Source organism: Epinephelus moara, chromosome 5, assembly GCF_006386435.1.
Source record: "Epinephelus moara isolate mb chromosome 5, YSFRI_EMoa_1.0, whole genome shotgun sequence".
NCBI lineage: Eukaryota > Metazoa > Chordata > Actinopteri > Perciformes > Serranidae > Epinephelus > Epinephelus moara.
This window is the reverse complement of record NC_065510.1, coordinates 22711544-22734156: the sequence shown is the minus strand read 5'-3', so window position 1 is coordinate 22734156 and position 22613 is coordinate 22711544. Positions and strand designations below refer to the sequence as shown.

General features: G+C 42.0%; 1 protein-coding gene across 6 annotated transcripts in view; it reads left to right on the top strand.

The window, feature by feature from the left end:
* Nucleotides 1-22613, top strand: part of lrba (LPS responsive beige-like anchor protein) — a 237930-nt gene that overhangs the window by 66942 nt on the left and 148375 nt on the right. For 5 of the 6 annotated variants that reach the window (XM_050044707.1, XM_050044706.1, XM_050044709.1 and 2 more), the window contains exons 22-29: nucleotides 5550-6968; nucleotides 7961-8160; nucleotides 8707-8860; nucleotides 10212-10392; nucleotides 12095-12228; nucleotides 13252-13359; nucleotides 13493-13634; nucleotides 13963-14320. In XM_050044707.1, the coding sequence (XP_049900664.1) occupies nucleotides 5550-6968; nucleotides 7961-8160; nucleotides 8707-8860; nucleotides 10212-10392; nucleotides 12095-12228; nucleotides 13252-13359; nucleotides 13493-13634; nucleotides 13963-14320 (2696 nt within the window). The remainder of the gene's footprint in view (nucleotides 1-5549; nucleotides 6969-7960; nucleotides 8161-8706; nucleotides 8861-10211; nucleotides 10393-12094; nucleotides 12229-13251; nucleotides 13360-13492; nucleotides 13635-13962; nucleotides 14321-22613) is intronic. The other variant, XM_050044705.1, reaches the window with a different exon arrangement.

The window sequence follows — 22613 nt, the reverse complement described above, 5'->3', positions numbered from 1 at the left end:
AGACTTTATGAATTAGTTGGCTTTGTGTCAACCGTGGTAAAGCTGTCAGTTCGGCATGTATAGAGATAATACTCCTCATGCTAAATGCGTGTTTTCACCTCTTTGCAAGGAGAGACACAAGTCTTTGTACTTCATTTTCTATTAATGCTTTATTGTGTGTTATATCTCATACTTATATTCAGAGCTGCAATGATGAATTGATTGGTTTTTAAGTATTAAATTAATTGCCAACTAATTTGATAATCAATTAACCAGTTTGAGTAATTACAAAATAAAAGAAAAAGTCAAAATTCCTTGATTACAGCTTCTGAAATGTGAAAATTTTCTTGTTTCGTTACTCCTCTTTGACAATAAATTAGATATATAAATGGGATGTGGACAAAACAAGATGTTTGAGTGCGTCATTTTGAGCTTTGGGAAACAGTGACCAACATTTTCTTCATCTGATGAAGGTCTGAGGACCGAAATGTTGTATGTTCAGTGAAGTTTATTCCAAGATATAGGACAAGGTGCCTAAATTTTCTCTGTTCTCCACAAGTTCTTGAAATTGTGCATGAACCCTTACATTCTACTATTTCTTTTTTGCATTTTACAGACCAAAAAACGAATCCAATAATTGAGAAAATATCAGGTACAGCCCCTGTATACATTGCATTGTCTACATATGTAGATGAAAAGAAAAGTAAAAGTGTACCAGTATAAGAGTTTGATTTTTGAGTTTCCTATTTCTGTCTAGAGTTCAGGCCCTTTGCTCGAATCATTGGACTTTAGCTCAGGATATTCAGCTCCTTATTTGCAGCTGTACATATTTTTCTTCTTGAGAGTAGCCTAGCAGTGAATGATGACCATATTTATTTCGTATCTTTGTAGACTTTGTACAGTCACGCCAATCCGTACATGTAAAAATGTGTATTTTTTTGCTGTGCTGTGAACTTTAAAGAAGCTTGACGTGTACATTGTGATTGGCTCTGATTGGCTCCTTTGTCACTGTCCAACTTCAAAGTGAGCTCAAGCAGCTCTTGTTGCCATGAATTTAGACGGTTTACTGATCATCCAGAGGCTCTTTATTTTATTTTATCGTCCGCTGGCAAAGCAAGAAGCGCTAACGACCTGGTTATGATTTGCTGAGAAGTTAAAATATGTTATATAAAAAAAAGAAATCTGTGTGAATATGGTTTCTTTGTGTGTGTATGTGTGTGTGTGTGTGTGTGTGTGTGTGTGTGTGTGTGTGTGTGTGTGTGTGAGCTTGTATATCCTTCTGTGTCAGTCATTAGGAAGTAGGTGTATCTGCATAAGCATCTCTCTGAAGAGACAGATGTTCCTGCAGGTGGGCACGCTGACACGACAGCCCTCCCACTCACAGCCCACACACCCACCCAAGGTGCCCCTCGTCCATCTCTGCACACAAATCAGTTTGAGAACAAGGAGATCTCCAAAAGCGAGAGATCAGGGCGTGAAGGTCCCCCTGTCCTTCAGACTCCCACTGTCAGCTGACTTCATTATACCTGTCAGACGTTTTAGCGCAAAGATAAATATGAGCAGAAATGAGCCAACAGATCCTTGACAAAAAACGATGCGCATTATGAGCTGTGTATTTTACAATTACGTGGAGAAGTTGAGCATATTTGAAATAAGTTAGCTTAACTGTAGCTAATCGACCTTTATGTGTTTATGGTGAAATGCAGAACAGTTTGGCTGCGTAGCATGTGCCCTCTGGCATTATTGAGACATCACACACACACACACACACACACACACACACACACACACACACGAGTCAAGCTGTGGATCTTGGCAAAGAGTTTCGGATAGATACATTGACAAGTGCACAAAAGAAGGAGAAAGTGAGGACATGGAAAAGCCAATGTTAGATAATTGCCATGCATCAAGTGCTGTCTATATTATCCAGTAGAAAACCATTCACCAGCACTAGTGTCCATGTATTTGATCTTTTATCTTGTTTTTCTCAAATAAAATGAAATGCGTCATCATCAGCTGATGGCAACCCCACGGATTTGGTTCCTCGAAAACTATTTTAGTACACTGTACGTTATCCTGAAGGACCTTTGTGCAAGCTTGTCTTCCTGTGGTTATGATGGAAATTACAGATAAAGACTGTATGCATATCACTGGATCAGAGCGTAGGAGAAAACTTAGAAGAAAAATGTTTTTACAAGGAGTGAGAAAGGAAGATATTGTGAACGAGAGCGAAAACCACCCAGCCAGCGCAGCAGTAGCAGATGACATTGATTTTGGAGGAGGAATTGCATTTAGCTAATCGGATTAGAGCCATGCTGCCCTCCCTATTTCCCCTTTGTTTTGTGGTTGCTCTCTATCTATTTATCTAAATGGGGACTCCCAGGCTCCTACTGCGGGGGTCTCCCAAGATCAGCGCTTTGCCACCCTGACGCTCCCTGAACAGGCTGCGGTGTGGGGCCTGTGCTTATTCCACATCAGTTGCACAGTACAGTTCAAGGTTTAGATGTTATATAGATTTTTTTTTTGTGATTTTAGGGAAGAGGATATTTTACTAAAGATTTTTGACTGTGTAAGATGTATTTCATTTTTCAACAGTCTACAGAATCTTGCCCTATTCAGTATTGCAGGGTCTTTTTGTTTATAATAGTGTGTCCCCTTCCAGAGCATTTCAAGTCCTTTGTATGATCTGGCTGTGCTGCACCCAGTTAATACCATGTTACCTGTCACATTAGAAAAGCCCACCATGTTTTTGTACATTACCATAACATTTTCCCATACCCCACTGAGGCCAGGCCGAGTCATGGAGTAGAATGAAATTAGATTAGATCAGCGCTGATGTCTTAGCCACCCAAGGCAGTTTCTATATATTGTAGCAAGGCTAAGCGCTCTTTTAAAAACCACAGAGACATATACTACCTCTGTCTAATGGTAACTGGATCTGTTGCAGAGCCCCATTTAAGGCCAGCATACATCATCTTAATGTACAGACTGCATCCTGAATCTATGACGTTATGTTCTGCGCCCGCTCTCCCGCATAATTTCCATAGCCGCGCGCTCTGAATGCGGCCTTTTAATTGCTAAAAATGCTAAATGTCAAATTAAGCTCAAACTAATGGGGTAGAAGGTCTTGCTGTGTGATCACTGGGAAGGAGGGAGGAAGAGAAAGAGAGATGGACCGCTGGCGCATTTAGAACAGGCTGTGCACTCTGAAAACAGCTATGGATTACCAATCACTGCTTTCCACTACAGAAGATTAATGAGCACCCGTGTAGCAGGCTAATTTAGAACAATAACGCCTAATTAATTACAAATAATCAGCTCCTTTCTCTCCCTTTCCTTTCTTCCACTCTCAATGACTCACTTTCGTCCCCTTCCTCCTTTGCAATTTCTTATTTTTTTTTTCCTTCTTTTTGATCTCTGGCTTTCTCATTTTCTTTGTTTCTGTCTCTCTCTCTCTCCTTCTGTCCAAATAGCCTCAGGTGAAAAAGCAGCAAAGTGGGTCTGGTTCCACCCCCCCCACCTCCCTCCACCACAGACCCATCTTTGACTTTCTGTCCTCCAAGCCCAGTGATTAATGCAGGGTCTTAAATTAGGCGTGGGAGGATTTGCCGATGCCGGACACGCACTCAGCACAGCTAGCAGACACACACTAATAGTATCTACTGCTAATCTATGACTGCTTACATGGATGGGCTCTTCCTCAAATGCCACTGCAGACCATTGTCGTTATAGACTAGCAGTCTAGTCTACCCATATCAGATGTAAGAAGACTGATAGAGGTTAATAGACCGTGGGCTGCTGCACATAGGAGAAGGTAAAAGTTTTAAATATGGCACAGTTAGCCACAAATGGTCCCCGTGGTTACATGCAGTAATAAGCTCACAGCTAAAGAGCATTTTGAGAATATCTTGCCTCCGTAATGTGATGTTTCCAGATGACGCAGGATGTTAGGGCATGATGTGACACGTGGGGAGAAAATTAAGTAGAAGGCTGAAAGGGTAAACCAATAGATAGGAGGAGAGGGAATCACCACAGGCCCCATGATACAGTGTTATTGTGATTTTAAATGTTTTGTGAAACGATGAGTATTGTGATAACATTTATTGCAATATTTGGAGATGTATTACCCTTTCTCAATTGCCAATTATCTCCCCAGTGAAATATGTGTCAACATCTGTTTTATCTAATAAGTTCAAGTTTCAGTCTTAGAAGTCTTAGAATCTTAGATTAATCATTTTTATTCCAGCAAAATGTATCTAATGGACTGAAAAAGCATTTTTTAGCATTCTAGTAGGCTTCCAAAAGTTTGATTTATAATTGCAATATTACCAATTTATATAATAAAAAAAAAAATCTATACACGGTGGGCCTGTATTGATGCAATATTGGCTGACGAGAAGAGATGAGAACATTTTTTATGGCGTTTTTTGGGATTTTTATGCACAACTATTGGTATGAAGTAACTGCTGAAAGTTTGTTGTTTAATAGGTTTATGACATGTATCATTAGCTAATACGTTTGTGTGGTGAGTTCCCATTTTACTGGCCTTAAATGTCCTATTAATGCAAGATGTCATGATGCCTTGCATGTATTCTCAAACAAAAGCATCATCCACTCTTTACAAAAACAGTATTACAGGAACTACGCTTAAAGGATAATTCCTGGTTATAGCACATTTGGTCTTTTTTTTGTAATGTCAGCTTTTCTTCCTGTCGGAAGTAACAAAATTATTGTCACCAAGTTTTTTGCTGAAATCTGGAAACAAAACAGCTTTTAGAAGAAGTCTGATGGGGCAAGAAACACGAACTGTCAGGCGATCATTCACCTTTTAAACAAGCCCCCAGGTTAGCCAAACTTATGTGGAAGTGGCAGGTTAAATGTGTACTATGCAGGATTTTCCTAAAATAACAAACAAACAAAAAAACATGTAGACTCATACAGAGGTAATCCCATTCGATCATCACTTATGACCCAAGAAGTGTGGAGGTGTATTTATCTGCATAGATGTTCCTGGGCACAACGCTCAGTTGAGGTTGAAGCTGTGTAGAAAGGTAGCGACCAGATGCCAGACTGTAAGCAGCTGGCATTCAAGAAGAAGCTACAAAAACTACGGACACAGTGCTGAAAAAAGAAGACCCAATTATAGTGAATACTGTTTACAAACAGTAGCAGACATCTTTAACATACATTGCACTTCACAGACTGACTAACTGATTCTACTTAAACCTACTGTGCTGCTGGTGGTTCTGTGCATGCGGGTTTTACTTTGCATTGATGTTTCAGGTGCACACTTAAAGTGTTACCTCCAAATAAAGAAATACAAATATTCTGGAAGCTGTCTTTACAACTGGTCGATCGTCTTACACTTGTTTCTTGGCCCATTGGACTTCTCTGTAGCCATGTCACTGTGTTAACTGTTACACTCTGTATTACTTCAGTAGGTAAAATGTCTGCATAGTCCATTGAAATGAAGGCCAAAACTACAAAAGAAAGATAAAGTAATTTGATAGACTTGTGCCAAGATCAGAAGGTTTTTACGCATTTAAATATATGTTTGTTTGTGTTTTCAGGTCACCTTTGAGCAGCACAAAGAGAATCTATCCCGCATGTTCCGTCAGTACCAGCGTCGGGAGTCTGGGGGCTCTCAGAGCACTATCCGAACCATTTCTGGTGTCAGCCAAAGCTCAGAGACCGCTGAATGTGTCAATGGGCCGCCTGCGGAGGAGACGGCTCCTTCCACTGTCATCGAGCTCACAGTGGACAAGCTGTCCCAGAAGTCCCCTGACTCAGCATCCAGTTCCACCATCACTTCCAGCCCACCGGAGGCTGCCGATGGAAGGGGGCACTCATCCATCATTGTGTCCAACATCCTGGCCAGGGAAGAGGAAGAAAAGCAGAATTTGGATCAGGAGTCTTCCAAAGTTGGCTTGGGTGACAATGAAAAAGAGACTGAAGTTTCGGTGACACAAAAAAGCGACCAAGAGGAACAGAGTGAAGACACCAACAAGCAGGAACCAGTGACAGAGAGTTCCACCAATAAGAACGCTGGTGATCTTCAAACATCAGTTAGCGACCAGCCTGAAACAGACGACACAAAAGACTCTGCTGCAACATCGGCGAGTGATGATGCACAAACACCTCTAACAGACGATGAGAAGTCTGAATCTGTCAAAGGTGAGTCATCAAACTCTATGACAGAAGACTCTTTGAATGAAGCAGAGACAGAACTACGAGCAGTTTCAGAACAAGAGGTTAAGACTGACCAAACGTCGCCTGAGGTTGCGGCCTGTCTGGAGGAAAGCGTGCAGGATGGAGCCTCCGTCCTCAACGAGGGCCCGGTTGACGCATCATCTGTCAGTGACCACATCCAGCCAAGTGATGCTGATGATAGCCAAGAGGAGTCCTCTTATGCTTCAGCTGTTGCCGGAGAGGAAGGGGAGGCAGGGAAAAAAGATGTTAAACATGAAGATGATGAAACCAAGAAAAATGACGAGGAAGATCAGGAGATGAAGACAGACGAAGAAAAAGAAGAGAAGCAGGAAGTCGGAGTAGAAGAAAAAATTGAAGAGAGTGAAAGCGAGGAAAAACAGGTGTCTGTTTTGGAGAGTCAGACTCCTCCAGCTGAAACACCTGAACAAAGTGTGACAGAACCACCCAAAGAAGAGGTTGTAGATGAACAGTCTTCCTCCACAACTGAAACTGCTACTGCAGACGAGCAGCCCTCTGACACCACACCGCCCTCTACAGCCCAGGAGGTTGCAGCAGCATCAGACTCCACCTCACCCAGCCAGCCTTCAGAGACCACCGGCACCACTGAAGAGGAAGCTGTGTCTGGTCCCACAGACGGCAGCACGGCGTCCTCCAGCTCTGACATCCAGAAGAGCGCAGACTCTGCCAGCAAGACCAAAGAGATCAAGATTGCCCGACTGGACGTGTCCAATGTGGCCTTAGACACAGAGAGACTTGAACTGAAGGAGACCTCTGCAACAGTACGCATCATTTTTATTTTTCTGTTTGCCCTACTTTAAGTCTTATAATAGATTATTTTATATAGAATTGATAAGTTTGGGTTCTGAACCCTTATGTTAAAGAGTATTTTTCAACCAGGACCATTTCCCACGTTTTTGTGTCTGGGTGACTATTGGAGCAACAATTTTTGAAGTTGGTCCACTATTGAGCAAGAGAAAATTAAAATAAATAGGCAATTGTGCAATGTCAATTTACATCCACTTAAAGTGCATGTTTAAGGTAAGGTAAGGTAAACTTTAATGTCCCAGAGGGGCAATTTGAGATACAGACAGTAGTCATGAGTACAACAAAACAGACACACAGTATCCAGTATCACACACTGTCAGGAGTAAATCATGGACATTAAGGGTCACTGCTGGTTAAGATAAGCGATAGCAGGAGGCACAAAGGACGATCTTTTACACTTTGTGCTGCTGATGGAAGCATCTGAGGCTCAATATAGAGGGGATGTTGAGAGTCTGAGACAACTGACCGAACTTTAGAGGTGACCCTCTCTTTGAACAGATGCTGTAGGTCTATTGACTGTTCCAACAATCACCAACTCTGTTGTAATAAACCTTCAATTCACAGAGTTAGCCGTCACCATACAAGCTGAAAGTACTCTTTATGTAAATGGAGTCTGGTGGGTTTGCCCGTAGTGTTTTTTTGGGGCTGTCTCTGGTTAAAGATAAAGGATCTCATTCTTCAACTAAAAGGTCCATCTCTGTAGGGATGCTTTATGATTTTATCAGACACAGTCAGTGGCAAAAACAAGCAATTTTAGTGGCCGTAAATTGACAGTATGTGAATGCCCCCGAGTGGTTACATTGCAGCCTGTACGCGGCTGCAATTTTCAAAATTGTTGTTCCCACTAGTCACTTGGACACAATGATATGGGAAAATAGGGTCCAGGTTGAAAAATACCAAAGCTACCCTTTAAAGCTAAACGTGTTTTGCTGGTGTCTCTCTGTAGGAAACAAGCCAAGGCCAGCCGGCAACAGCAACAACAGCAGCAGCAGCAGCAGCAGGAGGGTCTTCAGGTCAACAGAGCAGCACTTCGGCCCCTCGTTCCACCATGTTTCGCATCCCGGAGTTCCGCTGGTCCCACATGCACCAACGCCTTCTCACTGACCTGCTCTTCTCTATTGAGACTGATGTCCAGATGTGGAGGAGGTAGGGTAACAATACGCTGACTCTGGATTAGCTAATGCTTTAGCTAACAATTATTTTCTTAATTGATTAATGGAATAGAGATTTATTGGCTTTTTGTTCCCCTGAGGAGCAGACTGAAGAATTCATCTCACATGCTTCCTCCTGATCAAGTGCCTGAAAGACTCCTTCACAAGTCTTATGAATTTAAAGGCAAAAATAGATATTAGCCTCAAATATTTGTTGTAGCCACAGTCTTAGCATATAGCAGTACCTTATATTACATTAAACTAAAAATCAAGTCTCTTGGGATGCTTTGAAATTCACGCCCCATTGAGGACACTCTATGAGGTGTAGACCAAAGCACAGGAAATGTTTTTGTAAAGATATTTTTATACTTGAATGTTAGCATTTAATGGGAACTCAGAACAGTCTGATCGGTGTTATTTAAAGCCAAATACTGTAATAACTCATAAAAAAACATGCTCTCACTTCAGGTTTGTCCATGAGGTTATTTTCCACACTTTGTGTTTCATTAACAAAACCATCTTTTTGTCCTCTGCCTCTCAGTCACTCCACAAAGACAATTCTGGACTTTGTGAACAGCAGTGAGAACGTTGTGTTCGTCCACAACAGCATTCACCTCATCTCCCAGGTGGTGGACAACCTCATCATGGCTTGTGGAGGCATTTTACCTCTGCTTTCTGCTGCCACCTCTTCTTCTGTGAGTCCCCTCTTGTGTGTGTGAGTGTGTGTGTGTGTGTGTGTGTGTGTGTGTGTGTGTGCAGCTGTATATACAGTTGATGGCTCCCCCAATCGCAGGAAGTTATCCATCCACATTGACCTTTCCCAATCACATTAGACCACAGTTAGCTGTCTCCTAACATTGTTAGTTTGTTTTTGTGTTGTCTGATCTCAGTGACTGCGCCGCTCTTACGTGACTCTTTGCCTCCGTCAATGACTTCACAGGCCTGTCTAAGAAACGGGTTGAAGTTCAATTCCATTGTAATTCAATTGCATGCAGCTGTGCCTCGTCTGAAACCAAATTTAAAACTGAACGTAACCAATTCCAATTTTAAATGCTCTTCTGATAGGATGTGTTGTATAGTATTCAGTGTAGCTGTCATACATATTCCATACATACACTAGATTTCTAGATGCATTTTTTTTGTACAGTTTTTGTAGGAATTTTCTACACAATCATCTATATGGCAGTGTCAGGGCATATTTTAGCTGGTCTTTCTAATCATTTGTTTTCCTTGTTTTTATAGTGCACTTATAGCGTTTACTTATAACACACATTTTGGCTTTTCTGTGACGTAATCTCATTTTGTATTCATTTTGTGTTTAATATTGCTTGTTTTAGTGCTGCATATTTTTCGTTTTTGTTTTATGTTGTACTGTCTGTAACTTTATGTTGCTGCCTGACTTGGCCAGGACACTCTTGAAAGAGAGATGTTTACGCAATGGGCGTGGCCAATTACAAAAAGCTGCAAAACTTCCGAATGGATTCACCGACTGGCCCAAGATTTTGTGGAAAGATTGGTCATGATCCAAAGGACAGCTGATTAACTTTTCATGCCAATGGGCAAAAAGAGGCAATGTGTAGATGCATGTGCGTCTGTGGTCACAGCTATTGTGAATTTGCTTGTTTTAGATGTATTTCTATTTGTACTAGCCTTGATTACTTCATTTGTAGTTCTGTTCCACTGGTGTGTAATGTCCATGTTTTTGAAATCATATTTATATGGCCAGTAATGGTAAAGTAGGTAACTGTAAAATGATTTTGAATTTTGACAAATCAAGTGTATCTTGACTTGTATCTTGTTTTTTTAATTACAGATCAAGAATGAACTTGTATATTCTTTCTTTTGTTCTTTAAGTCATCCGTTTTCTTACAGTGTACAAGCAAAAAGTCTATTTGAAAAAAGTTACTAATTAAAAGTTAATAGCTTTTAAAATCAGCCTGTATTTAATCCATACTGAACAACTGATTGATTTAAAAAAGTAAGAGGATTTCTTTTTTCTCTTCTGTGATCACTTATTCATCATTTCCTCTGTGAATTTTCCTCCAGCATGAACTTGAGAACATTGAACCATCCCAAGGCTTGGCGGTGGAGGCTTCGGTTACCTTCCTACAGCGCCTCATTAGCCTCGTGGACGTTCTCATCTTTGCCAGCTCCCTCAACTTCACAGAGATAGAAGCTGAGAAAAACATGTCGTCAGGAGGCATCCTGCGACAGTGCCTTCGCCTCGGTACGCACATTCTTTATGTTCCTTTTCCCATCACTTGGTTTATCTCTTATTTTAATAGACTCATTATTCCCAAAACTGCTCTGTGCTTTGAATCTCAGTCATTCTGTATCTTTTCTGTTCAATTTTTCATTTCCTGAACCTTGCAATTTTTTGGTGTAGCAGACTTTCTGCTCATCTGCGTCCCCTCTCTGAATTTCCATCTTTTATCTCCTCCTTTTACCAAGCCCTCTGTCCTCCCCTGTTCATCGATCCGCCTCATATCAGCCGGCAGTAGCCTCTTGTATTAGCCTCAGTCATGGCTCCCCGTAGCCTTTTTGACCCTCCCCTCTGTATTCTCTCTTTCTTCTCTGCCGTCTTCCTCTCCATCTCCAGCCGGCGCTCTCTCATTCCCTCGCCTCTTTCACTCTTGCTCGCATCAGCACTCTCTTATCTTGTTATTATAACCCCACTGCATGGCAACACTCTAAAATGGCTGCTATCATGATATAGTGAGTTCTACATAATGGCCTTGGCTGCACTGTACTGCAGCGTAGCCCGAGGCCCTTTTCTGCCTTCTGTTCCGGGCTATTACAGTCTCCTCTGACAGCATCAGAAGCCAAGCTACGCTCAAGCTGAATAAAAGATATTGAAATTCTTACATTATTTATTTTATGTGGTGCACCTTTCTCAGAAAACACAGATCAACACAGCGTACACACACACTCAGCGTGGAATTGGTGCAATATTTTCTACACTGATTTATATGATTTGCTTTGTTGCATACCCAGGTATCAGTTTTTGCTTTTAGATATTCATTACAGTGAAGGTTACAAACAAAAAGGCTTTCAAAATGCAGACTTGTTACACAAAGAGCACCTCTCCTCCCAGATATTACCCAACTACTGTTGCTGCTGTTGTTGTTGTTTTTTTTACTGGAAAGTGATGCCAGTGTACTACAGGTCCAGTTTTAGAAAGCAGCCGTTATGAAATGAATATTTGATGAGGTATGCGCTCCCCATTGCTGGCACCTAATCTGATTTTGGGAGACTGTAACAAGGTTTTAGCATCTCCACCCCTCCCTCCCCCCCTCTTGTTTTATAAATGGTTGTATGAAAGAGTAGTCCTAATGGAAAAAGCGAGCCCATTTCCAGACGGAATAATTCCCTCCTTCGTAATCTAAATGGCTCAGAGTTAACATTTGTCAGTTGTCAAGTACAGGACGGTGGGGGTTGGGAGGGGCTCCGGCAGACGGGCGGCACATTAGATTACAAATTGTAAGTGTGCCAGTTTTGAAGCCGCATGAAGTTGTTGGGCCACAATTTTTTTTTTTTTTTTTTTGCGACAAAGGACGTGTCTTGCTGCCTAGTCAGCACGTGCGCACCCGAGCAGTGTCATTTGTTATGGGAGCTGCACACAGTGGGTGTGATTCAAGAGCACACCCTTGCACTGTGACCTTGGGAGGAGAGGTGGAGCAGGGAAGAGTGAACGATGCTGCCAGAGTTGGCCAGAGCCCTGACCTTGTCATGGCCCCACTTTTTCTCCTTTGTTTTTGTCTCTCTCAGCTGCTCCTGCTGTTGGTTTCTCAGTTTATGAGCAGAGATTTCTTTCCTTTTTTTCCCCCATATGGGTATCATCTCCTTTTAGGGACTTCGGCACAATGCTTCTTCATATTTCTCTGAAAATGACTTTATTTATATGTCACATAATATCTCCTTCCCCCCAGTGTGTGCTATGGCAGTGAGGAACTGTCTGGAGTGTCAACAAGCCCAATTTAAGCAAGGCTCGGAAGCCGCAGCACGCAGCTATACAGCCATGCCCAACACTGCGCTTGGAGCAGCCATGTCTGCAGCTGCGCAGGCAAGTAACCGAGATCATCTCCTCATTTCATTATCCTGCACTTTGTCCACACGTCCTTTGATATGCTTCCTTTAAAATACAAAATAAAACTGTGAATCTCAGTAATAGCGTACTGCAGAATGAGCCCTAAAACCCAGAAATGGTTAAGTTCTGTGGTTAACACTAAGATATTTTCATGTTTTGTTCTAGGACATAAAATGCGTCAGTAAATACCCCATTTTGAAGCTTTTACATGTCCTTAAAAAGACATGGTTGCTTAGAAGTGGCTAAAGGAGAGAGTGTTATCATGTTAAACATGACTTTACAGCCTCGTCGTGGTGGCGACATTGAAGTCATGCGACTATGGTGTAATGTTTTTTGGAGCCTAGCATTATCCTTATCTCATATTAGTGGTTCTTATTTATGAGGAACATCTTATGCTTATTTTCTGCAATAATCCAAAATCCTGTGTGAAAATCCCATTGGCTCTTTGTGGGGGGAACCAGGGGGATGGTCGGCCTGAAAAAACAGCATCTCTGAAACACTCTATACACTCTCACTCTTATACTGGATTTTTTTTACACTTAAAATAGCTTCATCTTCCTTTGCTCTCTTCCTAGACTCAATAGTAAACCATAGGGAGCTTTGCCCTTTGTCCTGCTCACCAGCAACAACCAAGTGTTATTGCATTAGCTCACATCTTATTATATTACCACACTGGTTGCTATTTCTACACCAGACAAGGCTTTTTGTCATTGCCCCTTTGATTTGATACAGTGACTTCCAGTAAAGTCATGTTGTTCTTCCCTGAACCGGGTGTTAAAGCTCATTTATAATGCAGCGGCTCTATAGAAAAGCCATTATGTTAAGGACAAGATCCCAGGAGGGATAGCTTCTCTAAGCTGTGAAACCTTACCCTGCTCCATGAAGTGCACATGGATTAATAAACATCCCGATTGGTGTAAAAGTGCACGTGCGGCTTGCACTTCACTTGTAGAGAATAATACATTACATGTTGTAAAGGTTTGATCTCCATGCACGCAGAGTCCTGTTGATGCAGTGACAGGTGGGGTCTCTCCAGTCAGAGATCTGGACAGGCTTCTCCAGGACATGGACATTAACCGCCTCAGGGCTGTCGTCTTCAGAGACATTGTGAGTTGTGCTGAAAACATAGTTGTGCAACGTACAGGCACAACTCAGTGTGCATAACACCCATAAAATTTACTCAACTATCACTGGTTTGTGAAGAAGACACAGATCGTTTAGTGTATTTTGTTTGTTTCAGGAGGACAGTAAGCAGGCTCAGTTTTTGGCGCTTGCCGTTGTCTACTTCATCTCAGTCCTCATGGTGTCCAAATACCGCGACATTCTGGAGCCCCACAATGACAAGAAACACCCTCAACGATCGCAGTCTGCCAGGAGCACAGGTATACAGCAGCTCCAGGAAGACAATACTGCAATCTGTAGTACAATGGTTGCCAATGTTTCTCTGCTTTTTAACCTTTAAACACAAACCCTTACTTTTTAGATTCTTCATTTGAATCATTTTTAAGGCTCTTGAAGTTTTGCATCATGAAGTATTAAACCACAGAATAAGAGAGAATTCAGAGAAGTCTTAAAACTAAAAAGATTTTTGCATGTGTTAGTTATCTCTTGATCCATTGTGGGCACTCCACTTCAACATTGACCACTGTAATCCCTTATACAGCGTGGCTTTATTACTGACATTTCTTCTTTATTATTGTGTCCCCTCAGATAGTGGTGCCATTTCTGGAGGACTAGAAGTGGAGAACGGTGTCTCTCTCCGGCGGTATGATTCTGGCATCGGTGACGACCACACCTCAACCGCAGCAAGTGAGGCAGATCTGTCATCCTCTGGCGTGACTCATGGTCCAGACGCCATCTCAGAGGCCCTGTCTACACTGTCCTCTGAGGTCAGACCTTCTCTGCCCACTGATTCAAAGGGCAAGAATGTGAAAGACATCCTGCGCAGCCTCGTGAGCACCCCGGGTGATGATATCATGGTCGACTCGAGTCTGCTGCCACCAGCATTTCTAGGAAGTGTGGGCGATGCGGCCAGGGAATCATCACAACAGTTCCGCTCCTTTGACAGGTGAGGACTCAGGTTGAAACATGGCTTTACACACACATATACGACCACACTATTTATGGAAAATCATATTTTTCCGCCCTGCACATTGGTGATTGTGGGGAGAAAAAAAAAAAATCAGGGTTGAAATTCCTCTGGTGCAGACCTGACAGCTTTATCAGTTTCTTAAGAGCTCAAACGGTGCATATATGCTTGTGATTCTCAAGCTCCACAGTTGACAGTTTCATACCATTTATCCCAACATAACTGCAGGGGACTTTTGAAAGTCAGACCTTGAAGACATCTCAGCTTGGTATCCTCGGAGGAGGTGGATCTTGAAAAATATTCTGTAATAGAAACCTTTTTGAACCGGCGGGAATCTTAGTCTCCGACTCTTTCCCCCCTCACACCCATTGTTCTTTCTTTAAGCTGTCCATCTAAGTCCTCATCCCGAGCAAACCGCCTTACAAAGAACCCGTCTTCAGGAAAACAGGAGTCATGTCTGGGATGAAGAGACGGGGAGATGAAGCTGGCAGGAAGCTGTTTCTTTTCACCATGTCACTGATATTTAACGACTTTCTTTTTCATCTCTCCCGCTGCTCGTCTCGTGCTGTCTAACATTTGAAGCGCCATCCGCCTTTTTTCTGGCATAAAAGCTGTATAATTTGCATTACCCCTGGAGGTGCAGGGGTGAACAGGAGTCAGGAGTAAGGCTTCAAAAGCAGAGCCAGAGACTGAAGCCACAGACAGGCCCAGGTGAGAGAGGATGGTCACTGGTCTGGTTTGCATTTGTAGCGTTGATTCTGAGACAGACGCTCACAAGCTCACTGGTGGAGCCTGAGAGAAGGAGATGGGAGAAGGGGGAGAGAGGTCTCCATGGGGGTGATGTCAAGTCAAGGTTCTCATGTACTGAAGAAAACATTTCTGTCTCTCTCTCTGGCTCTCACAAACACACTTAGTCAGTCTGCCTACCCCCAACTGTGGGAATTCCACGGCATCTCTGTGATCGCGTGTCTTTATCTGAGGAATGCTTTGTCAGGTCTCAGGGCGCTCCTCATATCAGGGGGATTAGACTGGCTCCTGTCCACTGTGCGCACTCAGTAGGAAGAGAGGACGTCAGGAGAGCTGGAGAACATAGACTAACAGCTCGCTCGTTGCCTATGGGAGCCTCTTCATGCAAGGCGTACAGCCCAGGCACAGACGGCAAACTTTACCCCAGCTCCCTTTTAAGAGGAAATAAAAGCCTCTCTGAGGGTGTTCACACATGAACACATCATAGGGCTGTAACTAATGATCATTTTATTATTGGCCAAAGCACAAGGCAGGCAGTATTCTATGTTTTTGTTATTTTTAACAAATTCCATGAAAAAAACATCACAATAAGAGTACTGTGGAACATTTCCTCAATAATTTCCAACCTCCAAACTCCGTCTGTGGCTCTCAGCCCCAGGCACACTGGTTCCTACTGAGGACGTAAACATATATTTTCTTTCTTTTTTTTTTTAACTGCTCAATAATTTCCTTAAAGAGCTGAACATTGTTATAAGCAAATGTTATTTTTTGGTAATATCCTCAGCCACAGATTTAAAGCAGCATGACAGTGTATGTGGGGTTAACTCAAGATAATATACAGACACAGACAATACTTCCTACTAGGTCAATTCATTGTTGCTTTAAAATATAGAATATCACCTGCATTATCCCTTGAAAGGTCCAGTGTGTAGGGTTAAGTGGCAGTTAGTGGTGAATTTAGAGAACTGAAACTTCTCCCATATGCCAAGTGTGTAGGAGAACTGTAGCGGACGACGCGAGCGCCCTATGTAGAGCCAGTGGCCGTCCAGGTCCACAGTCCACAAAGGGCCTCATGCAGACTTCCTGCAGATTTCCAGAGAGTCCGCTTGGGGTACAGACTTCACTGATTTAATAACCCACAACTCATTGCAAAACGGACGTGACGTCTTATGAATTTTTAAAATAGTTATTGATAGTTAGGCTGCTACTTGAATTGTGTAGGCCAGAAATATAATTCAACCACGCCATGATACAGAAATATATAAGTATAGGTTGTAGAGGGGCTGAAAGTGCATGTTATTATTGCAGCCTATCACGCTGTGCAGTTTTATAGGCTAAAAATGGCCGAAAAACAACAGAAGAAGGTCTTTTAATATAAGTAAATAACCAATTTTTAGTCCTGTCCTGTTTTACAAACATTTCTGTTTTTGAATGTGTGTAGCCTGTTACAAAGAGATGTATTAATAGCCTGCATTTTGTTCACTCACAAAAAGGCTATACATGGGATTTATATCTTGTTATCTGCAGGGGCAGATGAGTAGGCACTGTTCATCAACTTATATAACATAAATGTGAATATGACAGCAGCGATAGTTGCCGTTTCCATGGCAACGAGTAAAACAGTCTCGAGGGCTGTCTATCAGCCGCTTGCAGTGTCTGCCCTCGCAGACTTTACACGATGATGGTAAATACGTCACCAACCTAAAACTGAAGTCCGCGAGGGCTCAGTCTGCAAGTCCAGAGATTGTACATTTGGATTCAGCCTTTGCTTTGTCCGTTCTGGGCTACTGTAGAAACAACATGGTGGACTCTGTGGAAGAGGACCCACTCCATATGGGATTATAAACTAATGAAAATATAGTTATGAATACATTATTTAATTTCTGCCAATATATCCCCCTACATCCTACACACTGGACCTTTCATCTAGCTTTTTTTTTTAAACTTCAATTGTTTACTGAGTCTATAAAATGTCAAAATGTAGTGAAAAATTAGACTCACATTTCCCAGCGCCCAGGGCAATGAAAGGTAGTGGCATGACTTTGATTTAAAACAGAGTAAGAACAGCAAATCTTCAAATCTAAGAAGCCTGAAACAGCAAATGTTTGGCATTTTGTTTTTTCAAGGATCTTTAAAAAAGAAAAAGATCAAAGTTGATGTTCATTTTTTGGCGATAAGTGATAAATTGACTTGACTGTTACAGCACTTACCTATGTACACATTCATGCCTTTCTTTTTCCAAGATTCCTAGTGTTCCCCATTCTCAGACCTCACTGTCGAGGTGCCAGATTTTTTTTGATGCGTCTTGGTCAGAACTTCTCCTCTATCCATATCACTCACTGGCTTTATCTCCTGAGGTTACCTCTCTTTATCAGCCTGCCGTCTCCTCAGCCTTACCAGTTCTACCTACCACGCATGTAGATATGTTCTGTGTTTATTATCTTGTTGAAGTGAATCTATCACTGCTCAGCATCTCCCACTAACCAGCAAGTCTCCCAGTGACACCAGTTCAAGCCAGAGCTGATATTCTGCACTGACATCTCCTGCCAAAACATGGCAACTCTCCACTTACCCAGAGGGCTGGATTTATGAGACCAAAGTATGAAAGAAGCTGGGATCTCCCAGATAAAAACTGGGGGGTTTGTCAGGGGGTGAAGTATCCCTACTGATTTATTTACTAGTGCAGACCTGCTGGATTTCTCCCATCCATTTCTCAGCCATGCCCCTGTTATGACAGCCAGTCTGCAAATATTTGCTGACACTAACCAGAACTAAACAGTGTCATTGTACAAGCCGATGATTTAGACGGTATGGTTCTGCAGAATATGTGAGTGTTAGACGTTGGGATATACATGGTTCAGTTGTTTGCATTCCTGGCCGCAGTCTCTGCATGCATGTGAGCGTTGATGTACAGATGAGTTGTGTTGATTCTGAAGTGTTGTTAATGTACGGCTTAGGAAGAGGGTAAGCACGTCAGACACAAACACAACTCAAAGAGTGAGGGCCATTTTGCTCCCTTTTTTGATTTCTATATCACACTTCAAAGAATTGAGGTTGTGTGAAAGAAGCTTACTGGTGATCCTGCATCAGAGCAGTCAGCTATTTCATAACCTGCTATTGTTGGCTGTAAAAAACAGTCATTTGTAAGCGTCATTTGGATTGTTACCAACGTACAACAGACTTTATAGCTTTCTTAATGTGACTTTATTACTTCAAGTTTTTGAGACTCGCACTGGAACCCATTCATTATGTTATTTTTGTGGCTGATACTGTGTAACATGTAAAGGGAAGGGGGGAATCCAATAGCTACTGTATACATCAGCCAATATTATTTTATGCAGATACTTAACATAAACATGTTTGGGGTTAGGGTTAGGGATTAAAGGGACAGTTCACCCCAAAATGAAAAAACGCTTTTTTTTTTCTCTTACCTGTAGTGCTATTTACCAGTCTAGATTGTTTTGGTGTGAGTTGCTGAGTGTTGGAGATATTGGCAGTAGAGATGTCTGCCTTCTCTTTAACACAGTGTATCTAGATGGCAGACCGGCTTGTGTTGGTCGATGCAACAAAATAAAATACATTTGAAAAACTCAATGGCGATGTCTCTTTCCCGAGATCATGACCTGGTTACTCAAGATGATCCATAGACCTTGTTGTGAGCAGTTTTATGGAGGAACTATTTTCTTGCTACTAAACGACAACCACCAACCGTACTACCATGTAGAAAGAAGCATGCAACTACTCGTGGAGGAGAGTCTCCTGCTTGTAACAAAGCGAGATGTAAACTTTAGTGGTGTTCTCATCGGCTGAGCTGTAACATGAGCTAGATCAGTGGTTTTAAATGAGCTAGGAGGAGATACACACTTTCCTCTGTGCAATGATACAGTTGGCGGGTGTAGTTGGGTAAAAAGAAAATAGTATTTACGTGAAACTGCTCACGTGGTCTGTGGATTGTTTTGAGTTACCTTGAGTCATGATATCTGGGTAGAGACATTGATGAGTTTTTAAATATAATCCTTTAGCCAATATCTCCAACACTTGGTAACTCACACAAGAAATTCTCCATCGATAAAAACCAATGTGGGTATGTATACAAGAAAATATATATTTTTGATTTTGGGTGAACTGTCCCTTTGAAGAATCATACTACAAATAAAACAACATACAGGACAAAAAAAAAACTTGAATAAGGAAAGATAAAGCTTAAAGCACATTTAGAATGCAACTTATAAAGTATTCATTGTACCACTTTACTATATCTCCCAACAAACACCGTGCCAATAATGGCCCCTGTTCAATCACGTGCAGTATTGTATTAGTTTGATATTAGTACCCTGTACTGCACTCCCAAAGCATATCCTTTTTTTAAAGTGATTTATTAACTAGCAGCACAAGACATAAACACATAGAATTCATATAAAGACAGATGACACGATACCTCCCAAGATGCCTCCTTAGGTTACAAGATAAGGGCTGCACTCCAGTGCCTACAGTATGCATATAAAAATACACCTGCACATACATAACACAAGTATGTACGTACATATCACATGTTGCATAAGGTATATCATTTACAAAATTAAAATTTTTTCAAGACTTTTTTCTTCAGACATTTTCTTCCTCTGTCTCCTGTTTTCTGGCTGCTCCTTGTTTTGAATAAGTAACATCCAGCCCATACATTTCTGATGCAAACCCATGTACACTTTTTTTCCGCCCACTTACAAACACACATGAAAAACACAGAGATTCTGCTATTCTCATACTTTGCAGGCCCTTTAGGTCCCAGTTGCTCCGCTCATTAATCACCGATGTCATCAAGTTAATGCCCCTCCCACAGCAGCCATCATCATCCAATCACAGCTTGAGATGCTGCGGACTTAAACACAGTTGATTTGACAGTAGTGTGTACATGCAAATGTGTCGGTGTGTGTGTCAGCGAGTAACATTTTGAACATTCACATGCACAGGGTTGCATGAGACGAGGGTGAAAGGGGAGATCAAAGCTCTGCTGGGGTGTACAGCCCCCTCCCTCACATGAGTTGGCTCTGTTAACACTCTAGAGAGTGGTATTTTTACACACACACACACACACACACACACACACACACAAAAACACACACACACACTAACACACACACCACCACTGATGCTTCCTTACTCATTCTCACACTTGTTTTACCTGGAATAGCAGAGATTACTGGAATCACAGTGTTTACTGCACTTATCCATTGTAGGTTAAAACCTTTAAATAATTCAGCCTCAGCGCACACACACACACACACACACACACACACACGCACTGCCCTGGGCTCCTGTTTGTGGGTTGAGTGGGGCCGCTGACGGCTGATTAATCGACTGGGGCGGCCCACTCATGATAAGTGTGGCTAATGACCTGCTGAATAATTCACTGGGCCTTTGCTGGGGAACAGATGGAAGGCCAAACACATACACGGACATGTTCCCTGGCAGACTCGCACACACTTGTGCACTCGTGCGTTTATTTGTACACTTCTATGCATATATTCAAATATTTTTGGACACATTCACACACACACACACACACACACACACACACACACACACACACACACACACACACACACACACACACCCAGCCTGCACACACCAGGGGGCCTCCGTCTCCCTGTCTCCCTCCCTGCTGTTGACACCTGGGGTGCTTCACGTCAGCACCGCCCTTGTTCTCTGATAGCACCATCCAGCTTACTCACTATCAGAACAGAGGAAAAGTTACCAGAAACTTTTATCTCGACTCTTCGTGGCTGTCAGTGCTGGTTTCATTCTGTCCTGTCAGTGCTTGCTTCACTTTTTATGTATCACTCTGGACCTTTTCAGTATGTGTTTGTATTTTAAACACAACTGTCAGGCCACTGGGATCATTATATGCAACTTTATTATCCTTAAATCATAGATCACACAAAGCAAAGGTCAGCTGTCAGCGTTTAACATTCACAGTAACTTTTAATAGATCTGATCACCTGCCTTAAATCAGCTGAGAGCCGCCTTTGATTCTGCAGCCAGGTATCTGTCTGCACTGCAGGGAGCCAGACCCAACTATCCTGTTGTGCGTGTGCATAAAAGCGTGCGTACACACCGACTCTGGGAACGTGCAGGAATGTACGTTAGCTCTTTCCTCTGTGCGCTGCCACTCTTTTCTTTCCATATTCAGATTTTGTGCATTTGTGCACTCGCATATCTCGGTGCGCCTGCGTTGGTTTGTGTTTCTGAGAGGGAGCAGTAGCCAGTGATTAGACCCTGCTTCCCCTGTGTCAGCACTGATAAGCAGGGCCAGGCTCTCTTTGATATGGCCAGTGGTCTGTCAGAGCCCTGGTCTATACTGACAGCTTATCTGCATGCCGCTCTCCTCCCACCTGCTGTTCGCCGGATGGGAATTGAACTCCACTCAGTCGTACCACATCACTACGTGAAACACTTCCTGCTACTTCACCAGAGGGACGTGTAAAGAAGCAGCATTATCACTGCATAGACAAGTGTGTTTGGAAATTTAAGATGGCTGTATATGATCAGGGATATGTGCTCATCTAATAAATGTTAGTAAATATAAAACTTAACCCAAGCTAAGCATGATTTTTTTTCAAGCGTAACACTTTTGGAATACTAGCAGAAATATGCGTGGAATTAAGGGCTGAGAATACTCAACCATTAAAAGCTGGAATCAAATGTTTCATCAGTATTTTCTTATGAATTCTTTAATCAACTATTTTTTTGTTTAAATTATGAAAATAAAAAGAAGAACTCCCGCACACTGTCTCGTTCACTGCTGAACTATTCATTGTAACTACATTTCAAACTTTCCGACCTTCCTCAGGTAAATGATGTGAATTATGAAATCAGCTCAGACCTAATTTTATTACAGTAAAGTTGTTGTATGGCTGCTTGCCTTAAGATAACATTAAATACTTTTGCCTTTGGAAGTTAGGATTAGGCGTATTTCGTGTAAAGAAAAAAAAATGGTTTTGGTGGAAAAACAGTCCACAGAGGATGATTTGAAGAAAAAAATATTGTTTTTGGTATACATACTATAACTCAGGTATTATATTGGCACTGATAGTGAACAATTTTAAACAGTACATGTTAACAGTAATACTGTGTGCTTTAGAAAGATGGTTTTAATTACAAAAAGTTTTAGTTTATGCCTTAGAAGTTGAAAACATGCACCCAAAGTGGGCTTCAGATTTTTGCACAGAAATGTAGCTTACACTTTGTCATCACATAACATGCTGTGATGCCAAAGACTGTGTCAACAAGCAAAATAAAATGTTTTTTTGTTGTTGTTAGAATTAGGTATGACCAAGTAAACGATTAAGAGTATCATCCCAGATGAAAGACTGCTGCAGGTAGCAGCTCGGTTTGTAGAAAGGTAGATGTGACTATTTTAAAATATTTCACCCCAGTAATTACTCTTCCACTTTAATGGATAGATGACAGAGTTGGTGTTGTTCCACTCTTACTGTGTACTTTAAAGCCTTATTCAGCTTGCAGTGAA